This window comes from Mytilus edulis, chromosome 7 (genome assembly GCF_963676685.1).
Source record: "Mytilus edulis chromosome 7, xbMytEdul2.2, whole genome shotgun sequence".
Taxonomy (NCBI): domain Eukaryota; kingdom Metazoa; phylum Mollusca; class Bivalvia; order Mytilida; family Mytilidae; genus Mytilus; species Mytilus edulis.
This window is the reverse complement of record NC_092350.1, coordinates 7,289,713-7,310,466: the sequence shown is the minus strand read 5'-3', so window position 1 is coordinate 7,310,466 and position 20,754 is coordinate 7,289,713. Positions and strand designations below refer to the sequence as shown.

General features: G+C 31.5%; 1 protein-coding gene across 1 annotated transcript; it reads right to left on the bottom strand.

Annotated features, from left to right (window-relative positions):
- Positions 1–1,201: 1,201 nt before the first annotated feature.
- LOC139529828 (uncharacterized) lies at positions 1,202–16,193 on the bottom strand. Its single transcript, XM_071325739.1, has 2 exons — positions 16,096–16,193; positions 1,202–4,980 (listed from the first exon to the last, which is right to left on the bottom strand). Exons 1-2 carry the CDS (start codon positions 16,161–16,163, stop codon positions 4,269–4,271), a joined length of 780 nt encoding a protein of 259 aa, XP_071181840.1. The 5' UTR covers positions 16,164–16,193; the 3' UTR covers positions 1,202–4,268.
- Between the last annotated feature and the right edge of the window lie 4,561 nt (positions 16,194–20,754).

Below are 20,754 nucleotides of genomic sequence, written 5' to 3'. Positions count from 1 at the left end.
ATGTTCCTATGGATACCTTTATTACTTTGAAGAGGAACATGTGATGTTCCTATGGATACCTTCATTACTTTGGAGAGGAACATGTGATGTGATGTTCCTATGGATACCTTTATTACTTTGAAGAGGAACATGTACTGTAATTGTTCCTATGGGTATATTAATTTCTGGTAAAAATGAGACATGTTCCCATGGATACTCTAAATTCAGGGGACATCTAATTTACCAAGTTTAAAACTTTAAAAAGAAGTTTAGAAAAGGATGGAGGATCTTTTTATCACTATTTAAATTCTGTATCTTTAGGTTTCCCTCCCCCTTTTTTCTGTTAAAATTTGTTCTTTATTTTTTTTTTAAGTGGGGAGGCTATTTCAATTGATCTAAATTTTAATTATTTGGCTTCCATTTTCTGTTTCACTTTGAAATTTATCTAAACGAAGGAGATGTGTGAAACATATTTTGAAGGAAAATTAACAGTTATTATAAGTTTATATGAATGATTAGGATATTCTGGGTTTTTTGTAATTTGTCCTTTGTTTATTATTAATGGAAAATAACTTTAGGGATTATGTTATTGAGACCGCAATTAAACAACACAAAAAACCTGGACCCTAGAGGTCAATATAGTCTCCAACAAAAACAAGTTTCTATACTATAGGTCAAGTATGTTTTTGTGGGTTTTTTTACAACACAAAATTGTTTAAATAGAGTGAGATTTTATTTACTCAATTTTAATGAAAGGAATTCAGAAACACGCATAAATGTTTAAACCAAAGGTTTCTAATTCAATGTTCAATTCATATTTTAAAGTTTAAAAGGTACACTTTGGTTCTTATTTGACAACTTTAAGAAAGACCACTTTAATAGTTAATTTGAACAATTGAATATTCATCTTTATTAAAAACAAAGTCTAAACGGGAATATTTTTTCATTATCATTTCTATCCAAAATTACTGGGGTATATGTGCTCCACAAACTTCAAAGCAACAATACAATCATCACAACAATGTGATTACAACATTAACACATAACTTACTTCATTCAATGAACAGCAACTATTTCCCCATTCCCTCTTTTATCTCCCCCAGTTCACCAGACTGTGGATGTAACCTTCTCCCTCTTTTATCTCCCCAAATACACCAGGTCCTGGGATTCCCCTCTCCTTTTATATACCCACTTCACCAGAGTCCCAAGGTTTCCCCTCCCCTTTCTTTAAGCCCTAAAATCCCAGGCCAAGGTATTTCCCTTATTCCTCCCTACCTGCCCAAAATCCAAGTCCCAGGTCAATTTTAAATAGATGTTGCTATATTTGGCTAGGGGTTAATTAAATAGAACAATGAAAGAAAACATCAGCAAGCCAGCATAAGCTTTACATGTTAATTTATATATGCAATGCTAATTATCCTATGCAGGTATGCAGGTTTATGCAGATTGTGCAGTGTTAGATACATTGTTATACTTGACTTGCCAGTGTTAACTTTGGATATACTTTATATTTTTGTAAAAAAAATGAAATTTGAATCCAGCAAGTTATGTAATAATGTTGTACTCAGACACTATAATAATGCAATATCATTCACATCAAGTTGTTGTGAGCCAAAATCTTTTGCTGAATTAAAAATTTAAAGCTTATTTAATTGCAAGAGAAATTTTTTAAAATTATTTTGCTTTATTATTATTTTTTTTAAAAGATATTTAGTAAATTTTGTAGACTTTTTTCTTTAAAGATATTTAGTAAATTTTAGGACTTTTTTCTTTGAAGATATTTGGTAAATTTTGTGGACTATTTTCTTTATAGATATTTATTAAATTTTGTGGACTTCTTTCATTATAGATATTTAGTAAATTTTGTGGACTTTTTTCTTTTAAAGATATTTAGTAAATTTTGTGGACTTTTTTCTGTATAGATATTTAGTAAATTTTGTGGACTTTTTTCTTTATAAATATTTAGTTAATTTTGTAGACTTTCTTTTTTTAGTAAATTTTGTGGACTTCTTTCATTATACATATTTAGTAAATTTTGTGGACTTTTTTCTTTTAGAGATATTTAGTAAATTTTGTGGACTTTTTTTTTAAGAGATAATTAGTAAATTTAGTGGTCTTTTTTCTTTATAGATATTTAGTAAATTTTGTGGACTTTCTTTTTTTAGGAAATTTTGTGGACTTCTTTCATTATAGATATTTAGTAAATTTTGTGGACTTTTTTCTTTATAGATATTTAGTTAATTTTAAGGACTTTCTTTTTTTAGTAAATTTTGTGGACTTCTTTCATTATAGATATTTAGTAAATTTTGTGGACTTTTTTCATTATAGATATTTAGTAAATTTTGTGGACTTTTTTCTTTTAGAGATATTTAGTAAATTTAGTGGTCTTTTTTCTTTATAGATATTTAGTAAATTTTGTGGACTTTTTTCTTTATAGATATTTATTAAATTTTGTGGACTTTTTTCTTTATAGATATTTAGTTAATTTTGTGGACTTTCTTTTTTTAGTAAATTTTGTGGGCTTCTTTCATTATAGATATTTAGTTAATTATGTCGACTTTTTTCTTTTAGAAATATTTAGTAAATTTTGTGGACTTTTTTCTTTCGAGATATTCAGTAAATTTTGTTGACTTTTTTTCTTTTAATAGATATTTATATATTTAGTAAATTTTGTCGACATTTTTCTTTATAGATATTTTGTAAATTTTGTTGATGAATTGATGAACTATAAACACTGAACAAATTGTATAGATCCCTATCTTTGTTGAAGACTATGTTGACCTAAAGACGTCTTGTTTTTGTTGTTTGTTTAGTACCCCTCATTGATTTATATATACCAAATATATTCTTTAATTTATCAGAAGCTGCCAAATTCAGATACAGAAACCTTATTTAATATTTTATTAAATTTTAAAAGAGTGGTCAAGGTTAAAATGAACAAATGTGAAATTTTTGGGATGTTTAATAGGAAATAAGTGATATTTTCATTTTTTGTTTTACTTCTGATTGGTACTTTTTTATAAATGCTCTCCATGAATAATGAAACAGAAGTGGTAATTTTATCCTTTCATCCAGAAGTGAAAATTGCAGAAAAAAATCCCTTTATTTAAACTATGAAATTTATGTAGGGGACTTAATGTTCATTTTCTTTCTAAAGGGTGGTGACAATTTAAATGTTTTAACGGAGTCAAAGGAAATATTTTGTATTTTTCATCAAAATTTTCTGGTCTTACCTGTTCGTCCGTTCCTTTGTCTGTCTGTTCGTTTGTTTCTCTGTCACACTTCGGGTTAAAAGTTACTCTGGTATTAGATGCAACTTTTTAATTTTAAATTTTAACAGGATGTGGCTATGTATTAACTAAACGGTGGCTGATCTTTGGCAAGCATTTTACTGCCGGTCAAATGAAGACCAAGGGATGACCATATTTCTATACCCCAGTCAACCCTTGGGGAAGGGACCTATTTTTGTTCTTATTTGTGAAAATAAGTACACATATTTAAAGCTGTTTAGCAGGAATATGCTTCTTACATGTGCTTGTTGCTTTTAAGCAATTAATCATATCTGTGATCCTGCTAACAGATACAATCATTCTGTAGAAGTAAACATTGACCTTGACCTAACACTGCATATCTTTGACCTTATATATAACCATTCTTACAAATAGTTTGATCTTAACTCTATAGTAGACCTCTACCCTATAAAGGAGTAATGACCATTCTTTTCTTGTCAATGTTGACCTGAACTTTTAACCTCTAACTTATGACCAAACTTTAAACGAAAATGTTGACCTGAAATGATTGGATATCTATACTGATTGACCTTGACCTGACTGATAATTATGGTGATCCATTTTGACAGTTTAACATGTGTTGGATAAAAAGAACAGTCACCTTACAAAAACACAGACACACATTCTTTATAAATTTCCAAGTAAAGTAAATTAAACATTAAAAACTTTCAATTAAATTATACCAAAATATTTTCTTAAAACCTTTAATGATTAAATAGCCAAAATTATAAAAAAAATCTTTTGAAGTTTGAAGAAATTGTGTTACTTAGCAAAGAATGAAAATCTTTCAAAAATAAAAGGAATGACCATAAATCAAAACAAAAAGTTAAGTTTTAAAAATTAATTTTTCCAAACATTTTTTTTTAAACTAAAACAAAAATTTATACTTTTCCAAACTTTTTTTTTTAAACTAAAGCAAAAATTTATACTTTTCCAATTTTCCTTTTTTTAAGAAAATATACAAAATGTATATGTATTTACCAAAAATTAACCAAAAAATTAGACAGCTGAGACAGTTTGGTATGAAGTAACAAGGCAGCCTAGCACTCTAGCCACCTGTCTCCACCCAACAAACCTCCCAGCTGCCTCAGGGACAGGAGCAACCTCAACCACTGGAGCAGGGATTACCTCCCAGTCCAAAGGAACACCTACATCATTACCTATAACAACATAAGGTGTGACTGGTGTGGCTGGAACCTCAACCTCTTCAGGACCATACCAGACAGTCTCTTCAGCATGGTTGGTTGTTGCATCCTCATCCACTACCTCCTCGAACAAAACAGTCTCCTCCTCTGTTGGCAGGAAAGACACTGTCTTCTCCAGGAACCAGTCGGCTGGTTCCTCCACCGTTGTGTCCATACCACACAGCAGAGACAGCTCGATGACCTCTTCGTCCTCCAGAACCGAGAGCTCCTCGCCAGCTATCTCAACCTCAACCATATCATCCTCGTCATCAGCAATGTGAATAGCTGCTTCAGGAACTATGACGGAGAATAATCGTGCCCGAGGTACAATAACTGCTTCGAAATGTTCAGGTTGATCATTTCTTGGCAGCTCAGGAGACGCAACTGGGAGAAGTACTGGTTCTGGCTCCAACCCTAAAAGACGACGAGAGCATCGTGGTGCCTCTAGTCGTGGAGCCACATATCCGTATGGCATACCAACTCGTTGGAGACGCCTGTTCATCTGGTTGTCCACGTAGGTCCTCACACTGAAATATAATATATTGAATATAATACATATTCTGCTTTCCCACTTTTTTTTATCATAACAATCACATGTCAAATTGATTATGAAACAAGGTCATTGAGATACTGTAAATTCAGAAATTATAGCATCTATTTATAATTGTGATTTTTTTAGAAAGTACCAAATTATTCTTTTAAAAAAAAATCACAAATTCTGAATTTACAGTGACAAAGAAAATAAATAGAAATTGTTCACTCAGAAAATAAGAATTCATAGTTCAAGGCGCAAGTAAGGTATAGGCCTTTTCCAAATTTTCATGCATGTTTTTTAAAGCATCAACATTTAAAAAACAGGCAAAAAAAGCGTACACTAAAGCGTCTTGATTGGTTAAGAGTCCTAAACAATTGGAATTCAACCGATGATGTGACGTTATTTTTACTTTGGTGTACAAGCAATTAGATTACCCATAGTTCTTTAGATTCTGAAAAGGCGAATTAAAAACAGAGCTAAGAGTTCCACATACTAAATATCAGAGTCAGAAAGGTAAATTCGATGTTTTGTCAATATACGAGTTATATTGTCTTCTATCTAATATTAACAAGTTTTCATTCAAGTTTGTGGCAAGTCCCAATTTGTCTTACTAAATGTTAGTGAGAAGAAATGTAGAAAAAAACCTAAGTGTAAGGTTAATAAACCATGGTTTAAGGCAGATTGTAAAAGAAAAAGGAGTGATTATCACAAAGCCAAATGTTATAATTGGCGTGTCAAAACTGTTGATAGCATGAATAACTTAGTCAGATGTAGTAAAAATTATAAAAAGGTATTGAATTGTCAATATAATGAGTATAGACGAAACTTTGTCAAGAAACTCCGAAATCTTAGTCTGAATGATCCAAAGTCTTACTGGACATTGTTAAATAGGTCAGGAAATTGTAATGGTAAAAATAAGGTACTTGAAAAAGTGTCGAATGAATGTTTTTTTGAGCATTTTAAGAAGTTAAGCAATGCACAAGAGGACAATGATTGTGATTTTGTAGATGTTGATAGAAATACTGTTACTAATCTGAATATTAATGTAAATGCTGTTATCACCGAAAAAGAGGTTGAAAATGCAATTAAGAATTTGAAAAATAACAAATCATGTGGTACAGATTTAATTTTGAATGAATTTTTAAAGTATTCAAGCCATAAAATGCTTCCTATATTTGTGAAGCTGTTTAATATTATTTTTGAAGCTGGTATTGTGCCAGACTTATGGTCGATTGGTGTTATATGTCCAATTTATAAAAACAAAGGTGATGTCACTAACCCTGACAATTACAGGGGGATTACAATACTTAGTTGTTATGGTAAACTTTTTACAGCTGTACTAAATAACAGACTTAATGTTTATCTTGAAAATATGAATGTTCTCTGTGAAGAACAGGCAGGTTTTAGAAAGAATTATGGAACTTATGATCATATATTCAATCTTAAATGTTTAATTGATTTGTACTTACACAAGAATAAACCACTATATTGTGCCTTTATTGATTATCGCAAGGCTTTTGACTCCATTAATAGAACAGCTTTATGGAATAAGTTACTGCAAAACTGTATTGATGGTAAAATGTTTAATATTGTACATGCTATGTATGAAAATGCTAAATCTTGTGTACGACAGGGTAGTCAAATGTCAGATTATTTTCAAAGTAATGTTGGTGTTAGACAGGGAGAAAACCTGTCGCCTGTACTTTTTTCGCTGTTTCTTAATGATTTAGTCCAGTTTGTATCTAATGCATATGATGGGTTGTCAGATGCTTGTAATGCTGTTCATACTGCTCTTGATACTGATGAAATTTCTGTCTATTTAAGATTGTATCTATTATTATATGCTGATGACACTGTTATACTTGCTGAATCTAAGGCTGAGTTACAAGCTGCACTTAATTCCATGTATTTATATTGTAAGACTTGGAAACTTGAAATTAATGCTACAAAAACAAAAGTTGTTGTATTTAGGAAACGTAAATCCCCTGATAAACCTGTATTTACACTGAATGGGGAGGTTTTGAATATTGTTGATGATTTTGCTTATTTAGGTATTATATTTATGTATAACGGTTCCTTTAAAAATAACCAGAATAAATTGTTAGAACAAGGTAGAAAAGCCATGTACAGTATGTTAAGAAAATGTAGAAGTCTAGGATTGCCTATTGATTTGCAATTACAAATGTTTGACACAATGGTAGCACCTATATTGTTATATGGGTGTGAAGTGTGGGGTTATAGTAACAATAATACTGTTGAATCTTTATTCTTACAATTTTATAAGATTATTTTAAATGTTAAGAAGTCAACTCCAAATTGTATTATATATGGAGAACTAGGTAGATATCCTATTGATGTATTTATTAAAAGTAGGATGATTGGTCTATGGAAAAGATTCATGTGTAGTAAGCAAGATAAGATTTCATCTATTTTGTATAAATTGTTATACACCATGCATAACAGAAATATGTACCATTCAGAATGGATACGTTGTGTTGAAAATACTCTAAATGAATGTGGTTGTTCTGAATATTGGTTAACTCAAAATGTGTCTAAATCTGTCAACCTAGCTAAGATTGTAAAGCAAAGGTTATGTGACCAATTTAAGCAGAAATGGTGTGCTACTGTGTATGAATCACCTAAATGTCTCAATTATAGAATTTTTAAAAGAAAGCATTGTTTTGAAAAATATTTAATAGAACTTCCTACAGATTTAAGGAAATCTTTATGTAATTTTAGATGTGTTAATAATAAACTGCCAGTTGAAAAGGGCAGGTTTTGGGGAATAGCAAGAGATGATAGAATTTGTGATATTTGTGACTGTAACTCATTAGGTGATGAATTTCATTATTTATTCCAATGTTCTTATTTCAAAAACGAGAGGAAAATGTTATTGCCAAAAGAATTCACTACAAATCCAAATGTTGATAAATTTCATGCTTTGTTTAACTCAGACAATTATAATGTAATATTCAAAGCTGCAAAATTTTGTAAAATCATACTTTCTTTAGTAAAATGATTGAAGTTACTGTTTATATAATATGTTCGTCTTCCATATATTTGGAAATGTATATCATGTATATATGTTAACTTGTTCATTTAATCAACCTATTTTGTTATATTGTGTTAAATTGTATTCAATTGTATTTGTTCACATACCCTGGTTAAGGGTCTTGAGAAATAAAAACTTGAAACTTGAAACTTGAAACTTGTGATGTCATGAATACACTTGTACCACATGTGGAGCAGGATCTGCTTACCCTTCCGGCGCACCTGAGATCACCCCTAGTTTTTGGTGGGGTTTGTGTTGCTTATTCTTTGATTTTCTATGTTGTGTCATGTGTACTATTGTTTGTCTGTTTGTCTTTTTCATTTTTAGCCATGGCGTTGTCAGTTTATTTTCGATTTATGAATTTGACTGTCTCTCTGGTATCTTTCTTCCCTTTTTTGTACATAAATTTTCACAAAATTGGTATATTTCATTAATCTGGTAATTGATTTAGCTATATTTATGAACCATCAAGTGTGATATGATATTTATCCACTAGAGGCAGTTAAATTATCAATTTAAAATGCGAGGCTCGCCCGAGCGTTTTTAATATTTAAAATTTAACTGTCAAGAGTTGATAAATATCGTATAACACAAGATTTAGTGGTGGAATCAGTTTCTCTAGAGATTTTTATGCTATAATGGAAGCAAACTCAATTATTCCTTTTTCTGCATTGATCTGTAAAAGATGTGATCTTTCTATACAACATCATCAGACGCCTTTTTTAATAGTCACAATAAGAAATTCAGAGGAAAGCAAGAAAATGTGACGTCATAATCGAAATTTGACCAATGAATAGCTGAGATCAAATGAACCACATGTTGATTAAATAAAAATAATCAACCGATTAGGAAAACGATAAATCAGCTTAGAATTAGAGAAATATAAATATATATATGTGCTTCATTATGACAATATATTGTAGTTTATAAAATTTTAGCCATTTTGAAATCGCATCAAACATCCGGCCTGCTTTCCCTGTCTGTACCCAAAATGAAAATTATAACCTCATATAAGTGATTTAGTGTTCCATTGTTTTAGGCTATATAAGTTGTCATAATAAATTAATTTGGTGTAAGTGAAAAGATCACCTTAAAGGTTTAAATTCCAGTTTATAAGGCATATTCTGAACTGTGACAATTATTTAGGAACATTTCTGCAAATAGTCTTTCACAAGACAGCTGAGGAGTATTTTTTTTTTTGTATTTTTTTGCATATTTATGTTTTTTTGCAAATGCAATTATTCATTTCTATTTTAGTACACAGCTGTATCCTGTATTTGTTTTGAAAGAATATTCATGTTTATTCTATTTCCAGTTTTGCCCACTGGCCAGAATATTTCTTTCTCAAATACTTCCAACCCACAGTGCACCTTAAAAAAATCTTTAATCCTGTGATTGTCATTGTTTTTAATTCATAATGTTACTGTCTTAATCAGGCTATTCAACAAAAGTGTTTCATATTTTGTCATCTTGAACTTTCAGATATAACACTTCAGCATAGGATTTTGTTGTTTTTGAAGGTTATATGTAAAAAGAGATCTCCTATTAATAGTCCTTATTCTAAGGTGTTAATATTTGTATTAAGGGCAATCATACCATTTATATCTAGATAATATAAAGAATGGCTGGAAAAACATTCAAGAACCATTCTTTAACATTTCCAATTCTGATCATGGTGACCGATGTTCATGATGCAAACATTTTAAATGGGAACCATACCCGTAGCCAGGGGGGTTAAAAGGGGGGGTTCCCAACCCAGAGTAAAGGGGGGGTTCCAACTATATGCTCCCATTCAAATGCATTGATCGGCCAAAAAAAAGGGGGGTTCCAACCCCCCCCCCCCCCCCGAATCCGCCACTGCACAGTTAAAGTCAACGTTTTGTTCAAATTGCGACTGTTAAAGTAGAGTTCATGAGTCCAACAAACCCCAACCCCCCTTGGAAATTCCTGGCTACGGGCCTGGGAACCACAATAAAAAAACACCATATTTTATCCACACAATTACTCATCAGAGGCACTCAAATTAAAACATTTGAGAACCAAACAAGGAAGTTTAACTGCTAAATTTATTATGTAGCTGTGAATTTATTTATTTTAGTGGGTATCAATTTTCATGTATTAAGGAAAACTTGCTTTTTCATGGATATTTGATTTCGTGGTTTTGCCAGTCTTTCCATGCAAACCCTATAGAAAATTTGTAATTTGTTGAACATTTGATTTGTGGTACAATGGTAAATGCTACAAAACCACAAAAACTTGTATCCAACAATAATAATGAATCCACAGTTTACAAAATATTTGCTTATAATTGACAGAAAAAGAAGGGGAGTCTCTGACTGTACATGAAATTTTGAAAGTTTAATGATAATAATTTGACCATCTAAAACTTGAAATAAAGGTTTTAACTGTCAAAAAATTAAGTGTTGTTTTTCAGAAAAAATCTTTTTAAAATCAAGGGGAGATAATTGTATCAAAATTTACAGGACAAATTGAATAGTAAGTAAGGCATGTGATCCCTATCGTCTTTTTATTTGTTATTTTTCTGTGCAATTTATAAAATGAATTACTCTCATTGAATCATTACCAATTCTATTGTTTAATGTTTTCTCTATAAGGGAATGAAATGCTTCTCTGAGAACAACTAGGTACACCTGCAGAGGTCCAACCCTGAACCCTGATTAAATGTAGTCAAAGAACTTGAAATCAGTTATAAAAATTATATTCAATTAAAGATTTTTGCTGTTGTGTAATACACTGTGCTGTTGCTCAATACTTAGTAAATCTGTTGTCAGACTCAACAATTAAAGTTAAATTTGATCTCAATATCAATAAAAAGAAATTTATGAAAATCAAGAGAGCTTACATCAATAGATATAAATAATTCACTTAAGTTTCATAAGAATTGCTGAAAGCATTGGAGTTTTTTTCCGGAAAACTGGAAAATACCCCTTTTTTATGAATAAAACCCTGCAACTCAGAAACTTAAAATCTAACATCTTGTTGATTTCAAAACAGATAAGTGTCTTTACTTTACATGTTATTTTTGGCATGTCTGCTTATACATGTACAAAGACATTTGAACACAAAATTTCTACATTAGAATGCCTTAGTAAAGTCCCCTTAAGCTTGTACCCAACACATTAACTAAAATAAAATTTGGTTTGTTTAATTTTCATAAAATTTTGACACAATATTAGCTTTGACCCTTTGAAAAAAATATAAAAAGGGTGCTATAAGCACACTCATGATACGCCTGCTGTAGCATAGGTCAATAGATATAAACAATTCACCAAATTTTCATTAAAGTTGATGAAATCCTTTTTGAGTGATTGTCCGAAAACTGGACAATCACCCTTTATTTAAGAATAAAACATCATAACATGAATCTGAAATCTGAAATTTATAAAAATCGAAAGGGAGCTTACGTCAATAGATATAAACAATTCAACAAAGTTTCATAAAAGTTGGTTGAAGCGATTTTTAGTAATTGTCCGAAGTGTGGACTTCAACCAATCACTTTCTTGGAAAAATTTCATTGGATATACATAGCATTTTGACAAACACTAATTTTGATCATTAAGAACTTTCTTAACAATACAATATGATTAACGATTTAGCTGAATTTACAGAGTTATCTCCCTGTAGTGTTGGGTATCACCATAATGTCAGATATTTACTCAGTCTCTCCAGGTCCCAAGTTTATCATCTTATCATATAATGATAAAGGGTCAAATTGTTGCTGTGTTTTTTATTCAATTATCTTAATATGGGCAGGTTTGCATTCAAAAGACTACTTATAAATCTTGAACTTCATGAATGCTAGAATTATTGGGCATACATTTTCTGATAGGTAAAATGTACAAAACAATTTTCATCTGTATCCTGACCTGGATGAAGATTCTTTGGTTACTCATTATATTGGCCAGTTTGAAATAAAAACAAGACTTATAATAATGACATCAATATATGAATACGTCATAAATAAATAAGACTATTCTCTGCCCCTCCGGAATATATCTATTTGCAACTTAGAAAATATTTTAGTCAGGGTATTTTTTGGAGACAAAATTTATTCCTTTTCATCAATCAATCTTCTTAGTTGGTGGATAGTGGGAAACAATGAAAACAAGAGACAGCAAACCAGATTGTCTTGCAGAGATCAAACAGTTGAGCAAGTGTATAAACACCATTTAAGCTTAAAACAGCTCTCAATTTGAATTTTGATTGAATATTTGATACAGCATGGTTTTTTTTTCCGTCTGTTTCGTCAACATTTGACATTTTAATTTTCCAAGTTATGGTACACAATTTTTTCAATCTTTCAAGAACCATAACTCAATTTTTCAATCTTTCAAGAATCATAACTCCAGATCAATATAAGTGAAAATCATGAATATCAAAGTTGACCATCATTTTGTCATCAGTAACAACATATTAAAATTTAATAAGCATGGGTTGAATGGTCCACGAGTAAATGCAGACACAACCAGAAACACGATTTTTTTAATATTTCAAGAACTGTAACTCCTGATCGATAAAAGCAAAAATCCTCATTATACTACTTGACCTCCATTTTGTCATCAGTAACACCATATATAAATTTGAAAAGCTTTGCTTGAACAGTGTTAATGAGTAAATGCATGACACGATTGGAAACACATTTTTCAATCTTTCAAGAACCATAACTCCTAAAACAGGAAAAGTCAAAATCATCATTATTGAACTTGACCTCAATTTGGTTGTCAGTAACAACATATTATTAATAAAAGCTTTGGTTGAACAGTTCATGAGTAAGTGCACGGACAACATTTGGCGGCTGCCCGCCTGACCAACCCCCATACATCCCCAAATCAATAACCAACATTTTATAAAATTCTATGAAGGATATTGATGTCTAATTAATTTTAATCAACGACTTTAAATGTAAACTACAAATAAATGAAGAATTTGTCCATGAGACTTAGATGATATAACATTATAAAGGGACTTAACTCAAGAATGGTAAAATTTGTTAGAACCCCTCCTTTTTAGGGGACGATCAATGCATTTGAATGGGAGCATATAGTTGGAACCCCCCCCCCCCTTTTACGATCCCACCTGCTTATACTCATAAACAAGCTTCTGTCCAAGTTTGGTACAAATCTAGGATAGTTTAAGAAAGTTTTTTTAATGTTAAAGTCATATGAAACGAGAGACAAGATGAAAAATAATATTATTCCAATTCTTGAACCAATGCATATTCATGATAAACTTAGTCTTTTGTGCACGATTTTATCATTTTTTAGCGCATAAATTTCGTACAATCGTCAATTTTTTTCCGTTCAGTCAGTGTTGTTGTGAAAATATGGCAGGTAATTAAAGTTCGTGTTGTGAAGCCGCAGTTTCACGATTGACAACCGTTTGTCAACAATCAACAAAAAAGCATGGGTATTGAGCACATGTTTAACATGTACAATCATATAATAGCTTATTTCAGTGACAGATCCATGCTTATTGCGATCACTAGATTTTTACGAGCAGGTTCAAGCTAAGGTCACTTTGCATAAGGAAAATAAGAAAAAAACTTGGTCAGCATCTCATAAAGAACATTCATGTCATGTTTGGTTTCATTCCATTCAGTAGTTCTCTAAAAGAAGATATTTGTATGTATTTCCCATGGGGTCCTTTGTTAAACTAAGTCCCCCGCTGGCGGCCATCTTGGGTGATGGATCGGCTACAAAGTAACAACACATGGTTAGCCCCTCATAAGGAACATTCATGCCATATTTGGTGCCATTCCATTGAGCGGTTATCTAGAAGAAGTTCAAAATGTGAAAAGTTAACGATGACGACAGACCAGACGACAGATGCCAAGTGATGAGAAAAGCTCACTTGGCCCTTCGGACAATAGTCCTAAGTTGACTAAATGCAGAAATGATGCTCAATAGCTAATGGATACATTTAAAATACAACTGGCATATATTAGGATCATAATGGTGCTACATGTATGTGGAAAATGTTTTATCAGTTTTCATGAGCTAAACTAGCAGCCATTTATCCATACAATGGCTTCCAGTTTGATGATTGTAAAAATTAGCTGGCATAATGGGGAGATAATTTTGACGAATTTCGAATACCGACTGTCCATTTTTGTATTTTAATATTAAATCCTTTTTAGAAGACAAAAGTTGTCACAATTTTATGCAGTTCATTCTGAGCTTTTTATATACATGTACATGTACTGTGTATACATGGGTCATGAAGTTAGCTGATTTTGAAAACTAATTATTGACTTTAATAAGTCATTATATTTCCATGTCAGATATTATTTGTTTAACATTGACAAGTGTAAGGAGATAATAACACATGAAACATTCAAACTTTTATATTGGTTTACAAGTCGTAAAATTAGCCAACGCTGTTAAATTATAGACTTGAATAGATCCATGACAACTTTTTTATTTCGGTCCACTCTATTTTGTTTAAAATTAAATGAATTGTTGAAGCAATATTTTGTTTAAAGGGGAAAAAAAAATGAAACTTGCAAATTAAGTCCCCTTTATTTTTTAATCCTTAAGCAAAATAACAAATTTATGTCTGAAATTCCTTTAAATCTTTTAAAACAATTTGTTAAACATTTGATTGTTTTCCACTTTAACTGTGGAATTGTAACCTATATTTCTCCTTAAAATAAAATCTACATCAAAGAAAAAGTTTGATAGTGGAAACATGTCAAAACCTTTTTTTCTCTCTCACTCAATACTGTTGACATATTGATCATAAATGCTTTTTTTGATGGGGTTGGGTGAATTTGTCAGAAGTTCAGATGTCTTAACAATTGTAAAATAGATTTATTAATTTTGAGGTGGATTTTTTTCATAAACACCCAATCATGTACATATTTTAAAAACATCCAAGAGTGTCTAAAGTGTGGAAATGGATTAATATAAGTTGCAACAACTTGTTTCCCAATCAAATGTAAGTAAATAATTTTTTAATATGTTTAAACTTAAAACTAAGAAAAGAGCACTTTTTAAAATAACACAAAAAAAAAGAACATTAGATAACCTAATCCGAAATAATTTTTTTTGTTCACTTTGAGTCTAGGTCCCGTGATAATCTTGACTGGATTTGATTTCTAACAACTGTTATTAAACCAACACTTTTTAATTAAGGTGAAACTGAGATGAAAAAAGAAATGAATTCATGTAAACTTTCTTATACAGTGGTATATGTCTTGGCAATTATCAATATGCAGTGCCCACACTTTTTATATGTTTATGAATCTTATATATGTTTTAAAAACTTTAACTGTAGACTGTACATATGTAATGTTAACTTGATGAAAAACGAAGTCCATTTATAAGTAAAATACAAATAAACAGGTACAAAATTTTAACAAAATTTCCTTCTAGATAATAACTTTTGATCATAAACAAGCTTCTGTTCAAGTTTAGTACAATTCCAAAATAGTATAAGAAAGTTATTAAAATTTTAATAACTTTAACCACAGAGTGAATGTGTTGTTTCCTGGCATTAAAATCTAAGTCCATTTATAAGTAAAATAGGGAAAAAATGGTATTTTGTTTTTATAAAATTTACATCTGGATACTATCTTATGATCATAAACAAGCTTCTGTCCAAGTTTGGTTGAAATCCAGTATGAAGTTTATAAAAACTATTAAAGTTTTAAAAACTTTAAAACACAGATATTAAACTGAGAATGACCATGGGTGCAAAATACCAATATAAGTTTTGTGTGTTTCTGTAGGGAGTTTATTTTGCACCCTTGAACTATGTATCAAGAGACCGTATGGGCTTAGCTCATTGTTGAAGGCCGTACGGTTACCTATATAGTTGTTAATGTCTGTGTCATTTTGGTCTTTTGTGGATAGTTGTCTCATTGGCAATCATACCACATCTTCTTTTTTATATATTACATACAATGTAGCACCATTTCATCTTTTTCACAAGAATGTGCAATAATCCACTGGTCAGTACCACTTTTTGCTTGTTTACTAATTCATTGAGGTTACATTTTTCTATGAAAAGAGATTGTTAAATAATATAACTTACCGTGGAGCAACTGGAGGTAGGCCGTTTCCTAAAACTGCTACTAAGTCGTTTACTGCGTCCATTTCCATGTCTCTATGTTATTCGCTATGTATTCTCTATATGTGGGCTGAAAACAAAAATTGAAACCAATGGTGAAAATTTTTTCATGAAAAAATACAATCTAAAAAATATATGAAACAATCCTTAAATCTAACCACTTATTGTTAAGTTTTTACCTTTTTTATAACAAATTTAAACACGCACCTTTGAAAAGTTGATAAAAATATGAATTTTCTCAACCAAAAAAAGATAATTAATTAATCAACCCAACCAAAATAAAGACATAGATTTTTAAAACAAAATGTTACAAAAAAAAAAGAGCAAAACTGAAAAGAAACAAAAAATTATTTAAATTCAAGGATTGTTTCTAATTACATGACCAGCTGACCACTGCATTCAACCAATCCTATGGCAGTTCATCCTGTTTTGTAACCCAAAACCACAGTAACTGAATTCTGTTTACACAAAACTAGAGGCTCTAAAGAGCCTGTGTCGCTCACCTTGGTCTATGTGAATATTAAAGGAAGCAGATGGATTCATGACAAAATTGTGTTTTGGTGATGGTGATGTGTTTGTACATCTTACTTTACTGAACATTCTTGCTGCTTAAAATTATCTCTATCTATAATGAACTTGGTCCATTAGTTTCAGTGGAAAATGTTAGTAAAAATTTACAAATTTTATGAAAATTGTTAAAAATTGACTATAAAAAACAATAACTCCTAAGGGGGTCAGGTCAATTGACCATTTCGGTCATGTTGACTTATTTGTAAATCTTACTTTGCTGAACATTATTGTTGTTTACAGTTTATCTCTATCAATAATAATATTCAAGATAATAACCAAAAACAGCAAAATTTCCTTAAAACTAACAATTCAGGGTCAGCAACCCAACAACGGGTTGTCCGTTTCATCTAAAAATTTCACAGCAGATAAATGTTGACCTGATAAACAATTTTACCCCATGTCAGATTTGCTCTAAATGCTTTGGGTTTTGAGTTATAAGCCAAAAACTGCATTTTACCCTATGTTCTATTTTTAGCCATGGCGGCCATCTTGGTTGGATGGCCGGGTCACCGGACACATTTTTCAAACTACTAACCCAAAAGATGATTGTGGCCAAGTTTGGATTAATTTGGCCCAGTAGTTTCAGAGGAGAAGATTTTTGTAAAAGATTACTAAGATTTACGAAAAATGGTTAAAAATTGACTATAAAGGGCAATAACTCCTGAAGGGGTCAACTGACTATTTCAGTCATGTTGACTTATTTGTAAATCTTACTTTGCTGAACATTATTGTTGTTTATAGTTTATCTCTATCTATAATAATATTCTAGATAATAACCAAAAAGAGCAAAATTTCCTTAAAATTACTAATTCAGAGCCAGCAACCAAACAACCGGTTGTCCGATTCATCTGAAAATTTCAGGGCAGATAGATCTTGAACTGATAAACAATTTTACCCCATGTCAGATTTGCTCTAAATGCTTTGGGTTTTGAGTTATAAGCCAAAAACTGCATTTTACCCTATGTTCTATTTTTAGCCATGGCGGCCATCTTGGTTTGATGGCCAGGTCACCGGACACATTTTTCAAACTATTAACCCAAAAGATGATTGTGGCCAAGTTTGGATTAATTTGGCCCAGTAGTTTCAGAGGAGAAGATTTTTGTAAAAGATTACTAAGATTTACGAAAAATGGTTAAAAATTGACTATAAAGGGCAATAACTCCTGAAGGGGTCAACTGACTATTTCAGTCATGTTGACTTATTTGTAAATCTTACTTTGCTGAACATTATTGTTGTTTATAGTTTATCTCTATCTATAATAATATTCTAGATAATAACCAAAAAGAGCAAAATTTCCTTAAAATTACTAATTCAGAGCCAGCAACCAAACAACCGGTTGTCCGATTCATCTGAAAATTTCAGGGCAGATAGATCTTGAACTGATAAACAATTTTACCCCATGTCAGATTTGCTCTAAATGCTTTGGGTTTTGAGTTATAAGCCAAAAACTGCATTTTACCCTATGTTCTATTTTTAGCCATGGCGGCCATCTTGGTTTGATGGCCAGGTCACCGGACACATTTTTCAAACTACTAACCCAAAAGATGATTGTGGCCAAGTTTGGATTAATTTGGCCCAGTAGTTTCAGAGGAGAAGATTTTTGTAAAAGATTACTAAGATTTACGAAAAATGGTTAAAAATTGACTATAAAGGGCAATAACTCCTAAAGGGGTCAACTGACTATTTCAGTCATGTTGACTTATTTGTAAATCTTACTTTGGTGAACATTATTGCTGTTTATAGTTTATCTCTATCTATAATAATATTCAAGATAATAACCAAAAAAGAGCAAAATTTCCTTAAAATTACTAATTCAGAGCCAGCAACCAAACAACCGGTTGTCCGATTCATCTGAAAATTTCAGGGCAGATAGATCTTGAACTGATAAACAATTTTACCCCATGTCAGATTTGCTCTGAATGCTTTGGGTTTTGAGTTATAAGCCAAAAACTGCATTTTACCCTATGTTCTATTTTTAGCCATGGCGGCCATCTTGGTTTGATGGCCAGGTCACCGGACACATTTTTCAAACTACTAACCCAAAAGATGATTGTGGCCAAGTTTGGATTAATTTGGCCCAGTAGTTTCAGAGGAGAAGATTTTTGTAAAAGATTACTAAGATTTACGAAAAATGGTTAAAAATTGACTATAAAGGGCAATAACTCCTAAAGGGGTCAACTGACTATTTCAGTCATGTTGACTTATTTGTAAATCTTACTTTGGTGAACATTATTGCTGTTTATAGTTTATCTCTATCTATAATAATATTCAAGATAATAACCAAAAAAGAGCAAAATTTCCTTAAAATTACTAATTCAGAGCCAGCAACCAAACAACCGGTTGTCCGATTCATCTGAAAATTTCAGGGCAGATAGATCTTGAACTGATAAACAATTTTACCCCATGTCAGATTTGCTCTGAATGCTTTGGGTTTTGAGTTATAAGCCAAAAACTGCATTTTACCCTATGTTCTATTTTTAGCCATGGCGGCCATCTTGGTTTGATGGCCAGGTCACCGGACACATTTTTCAAACTACTAACCCAAAAGATGATTGTGGCCAAGTTTGGATTAATTTGGCCCAGTAGTTTCAGAGGAGAAGATTTTTGTAAAAGATTACTAAGATTTACGAAAAATGGTTAAAAATTGACTATAAAGGGCAATAACTCCTAAAGGGGTCAACTGACTATTTCAGTCATGTTGACTTATTTGTAAATCTTACTTTGGTGAACATTATTGCTGTTTATAGTTTATCTCTATCTATAATAATATTCAAGATAATAACCAAAAAAGAGCAAAATTTCCTTAAAATTACTAATTCAGAGCCAGCAACCAAACAACCGGTTGTCCGATTCATCTGAAAATTTCAGGGCAGATAGATCTTGAACTGATAAACAATTTTACCCCATGTCAGATTTGCTCTAAATGCTTTGGGTTTTGAGTTATAAGCCAAAAACTGCATTTTACCCTATGTTCTATTTTTAGCCATGGCGGCCATCTTGGTTTGATGGCCAGGTCACCGGACACATTTTTCAAACTACTAACCCAAAAGATGATTGTGGCCAAGTTTGGATTAATTTGGCCCAGTAGTTTCAGAGGAGAAGATTTTTGTAAAAGATTACTAAGATTTACGAAAAATGGTTAAAAATTGACTATAAAGGGCAATAACTCCTAAAGGGGTCAACTGACTATTTCAGTCATGTTGACTTATTTGTAAATCTTACTTTGGTGAACATTATTGCTGTTTATAGTTTATCTCTATCTATAATAATATTCAAGATAATAACCAAAAAAGAGCAAAATTTCCTTAAAATTACTAATTCAGAGCCAGCAACCAAACAACCGGTTGTCCGATTCATCTGAAAATTTCAGGGCAGATAGATCTTGAACTGATAAACAATTTTACCCCATGTCAGATTTGCTCTAAATGCTTTGGGTTTTGAGTTATAAGCCAAAAACTGCATTTTACCCTATGTTCTATTTTTAGCCATGGTGGCCATCTTGGTTTGATGGCCAGGTCACCGGACACATTTTTCAAACTATTAACCCAAAAGATGATTGTGGCCAAGTTTGGATTAATTTGGCCCAGTAGTTTCAGAGGAGAAGATTTTTGTAAAATATTACTAAGATTTACGAAAAATGGTTAAAAATTGACTATTAAGGGCAATAACTCCTAAAGGGGTCAACTGACCATTTCAGTCATGTTGACTTATTTGTAAATCTTACTTTGCTGAACATTATTGCTGTTTATAGTTTATCTCTATCTATAATAATATTCTAGATAATAACCAAAAAGAGCAAAATTTCCTTAAAATTACTAATTCAGAGCCAGCAACCAAACAACCGGTTGTCCGATTCATCTGAAAATTTCAGGGCAGATAGATCTTGAACTGATAAACAATTTTACCCCATGTCAGATTTGCTCTAAATGCTTTGGGTTTTGAGTTATAAGCCAAAAACTGCATTTTACCCTATGTTCTATTTTTAGCCATGGCGGCCATCTTGGTTTGATGGCCAGGTCACCGGACACATTTTTCAAACTACTAACCCAAAAG

Bases quoted from the DNA above. Each gene is read 5' to 3' on its own strand.
- LOC139529828 (XM_071325739.1), bottom strand. From the start codon at position 16,163: ATGGAAATGGACGCAGTAAACGACTTAGTAGCAGTTTTAGGAAACGGC. The intron at 4,981-16,095 runs GTAAGTTATATT...ATTATATTTCAG, and splicing joins CTACCTCCAGTTGCTCCACG to TGTGAGGACCTACGTGGACA.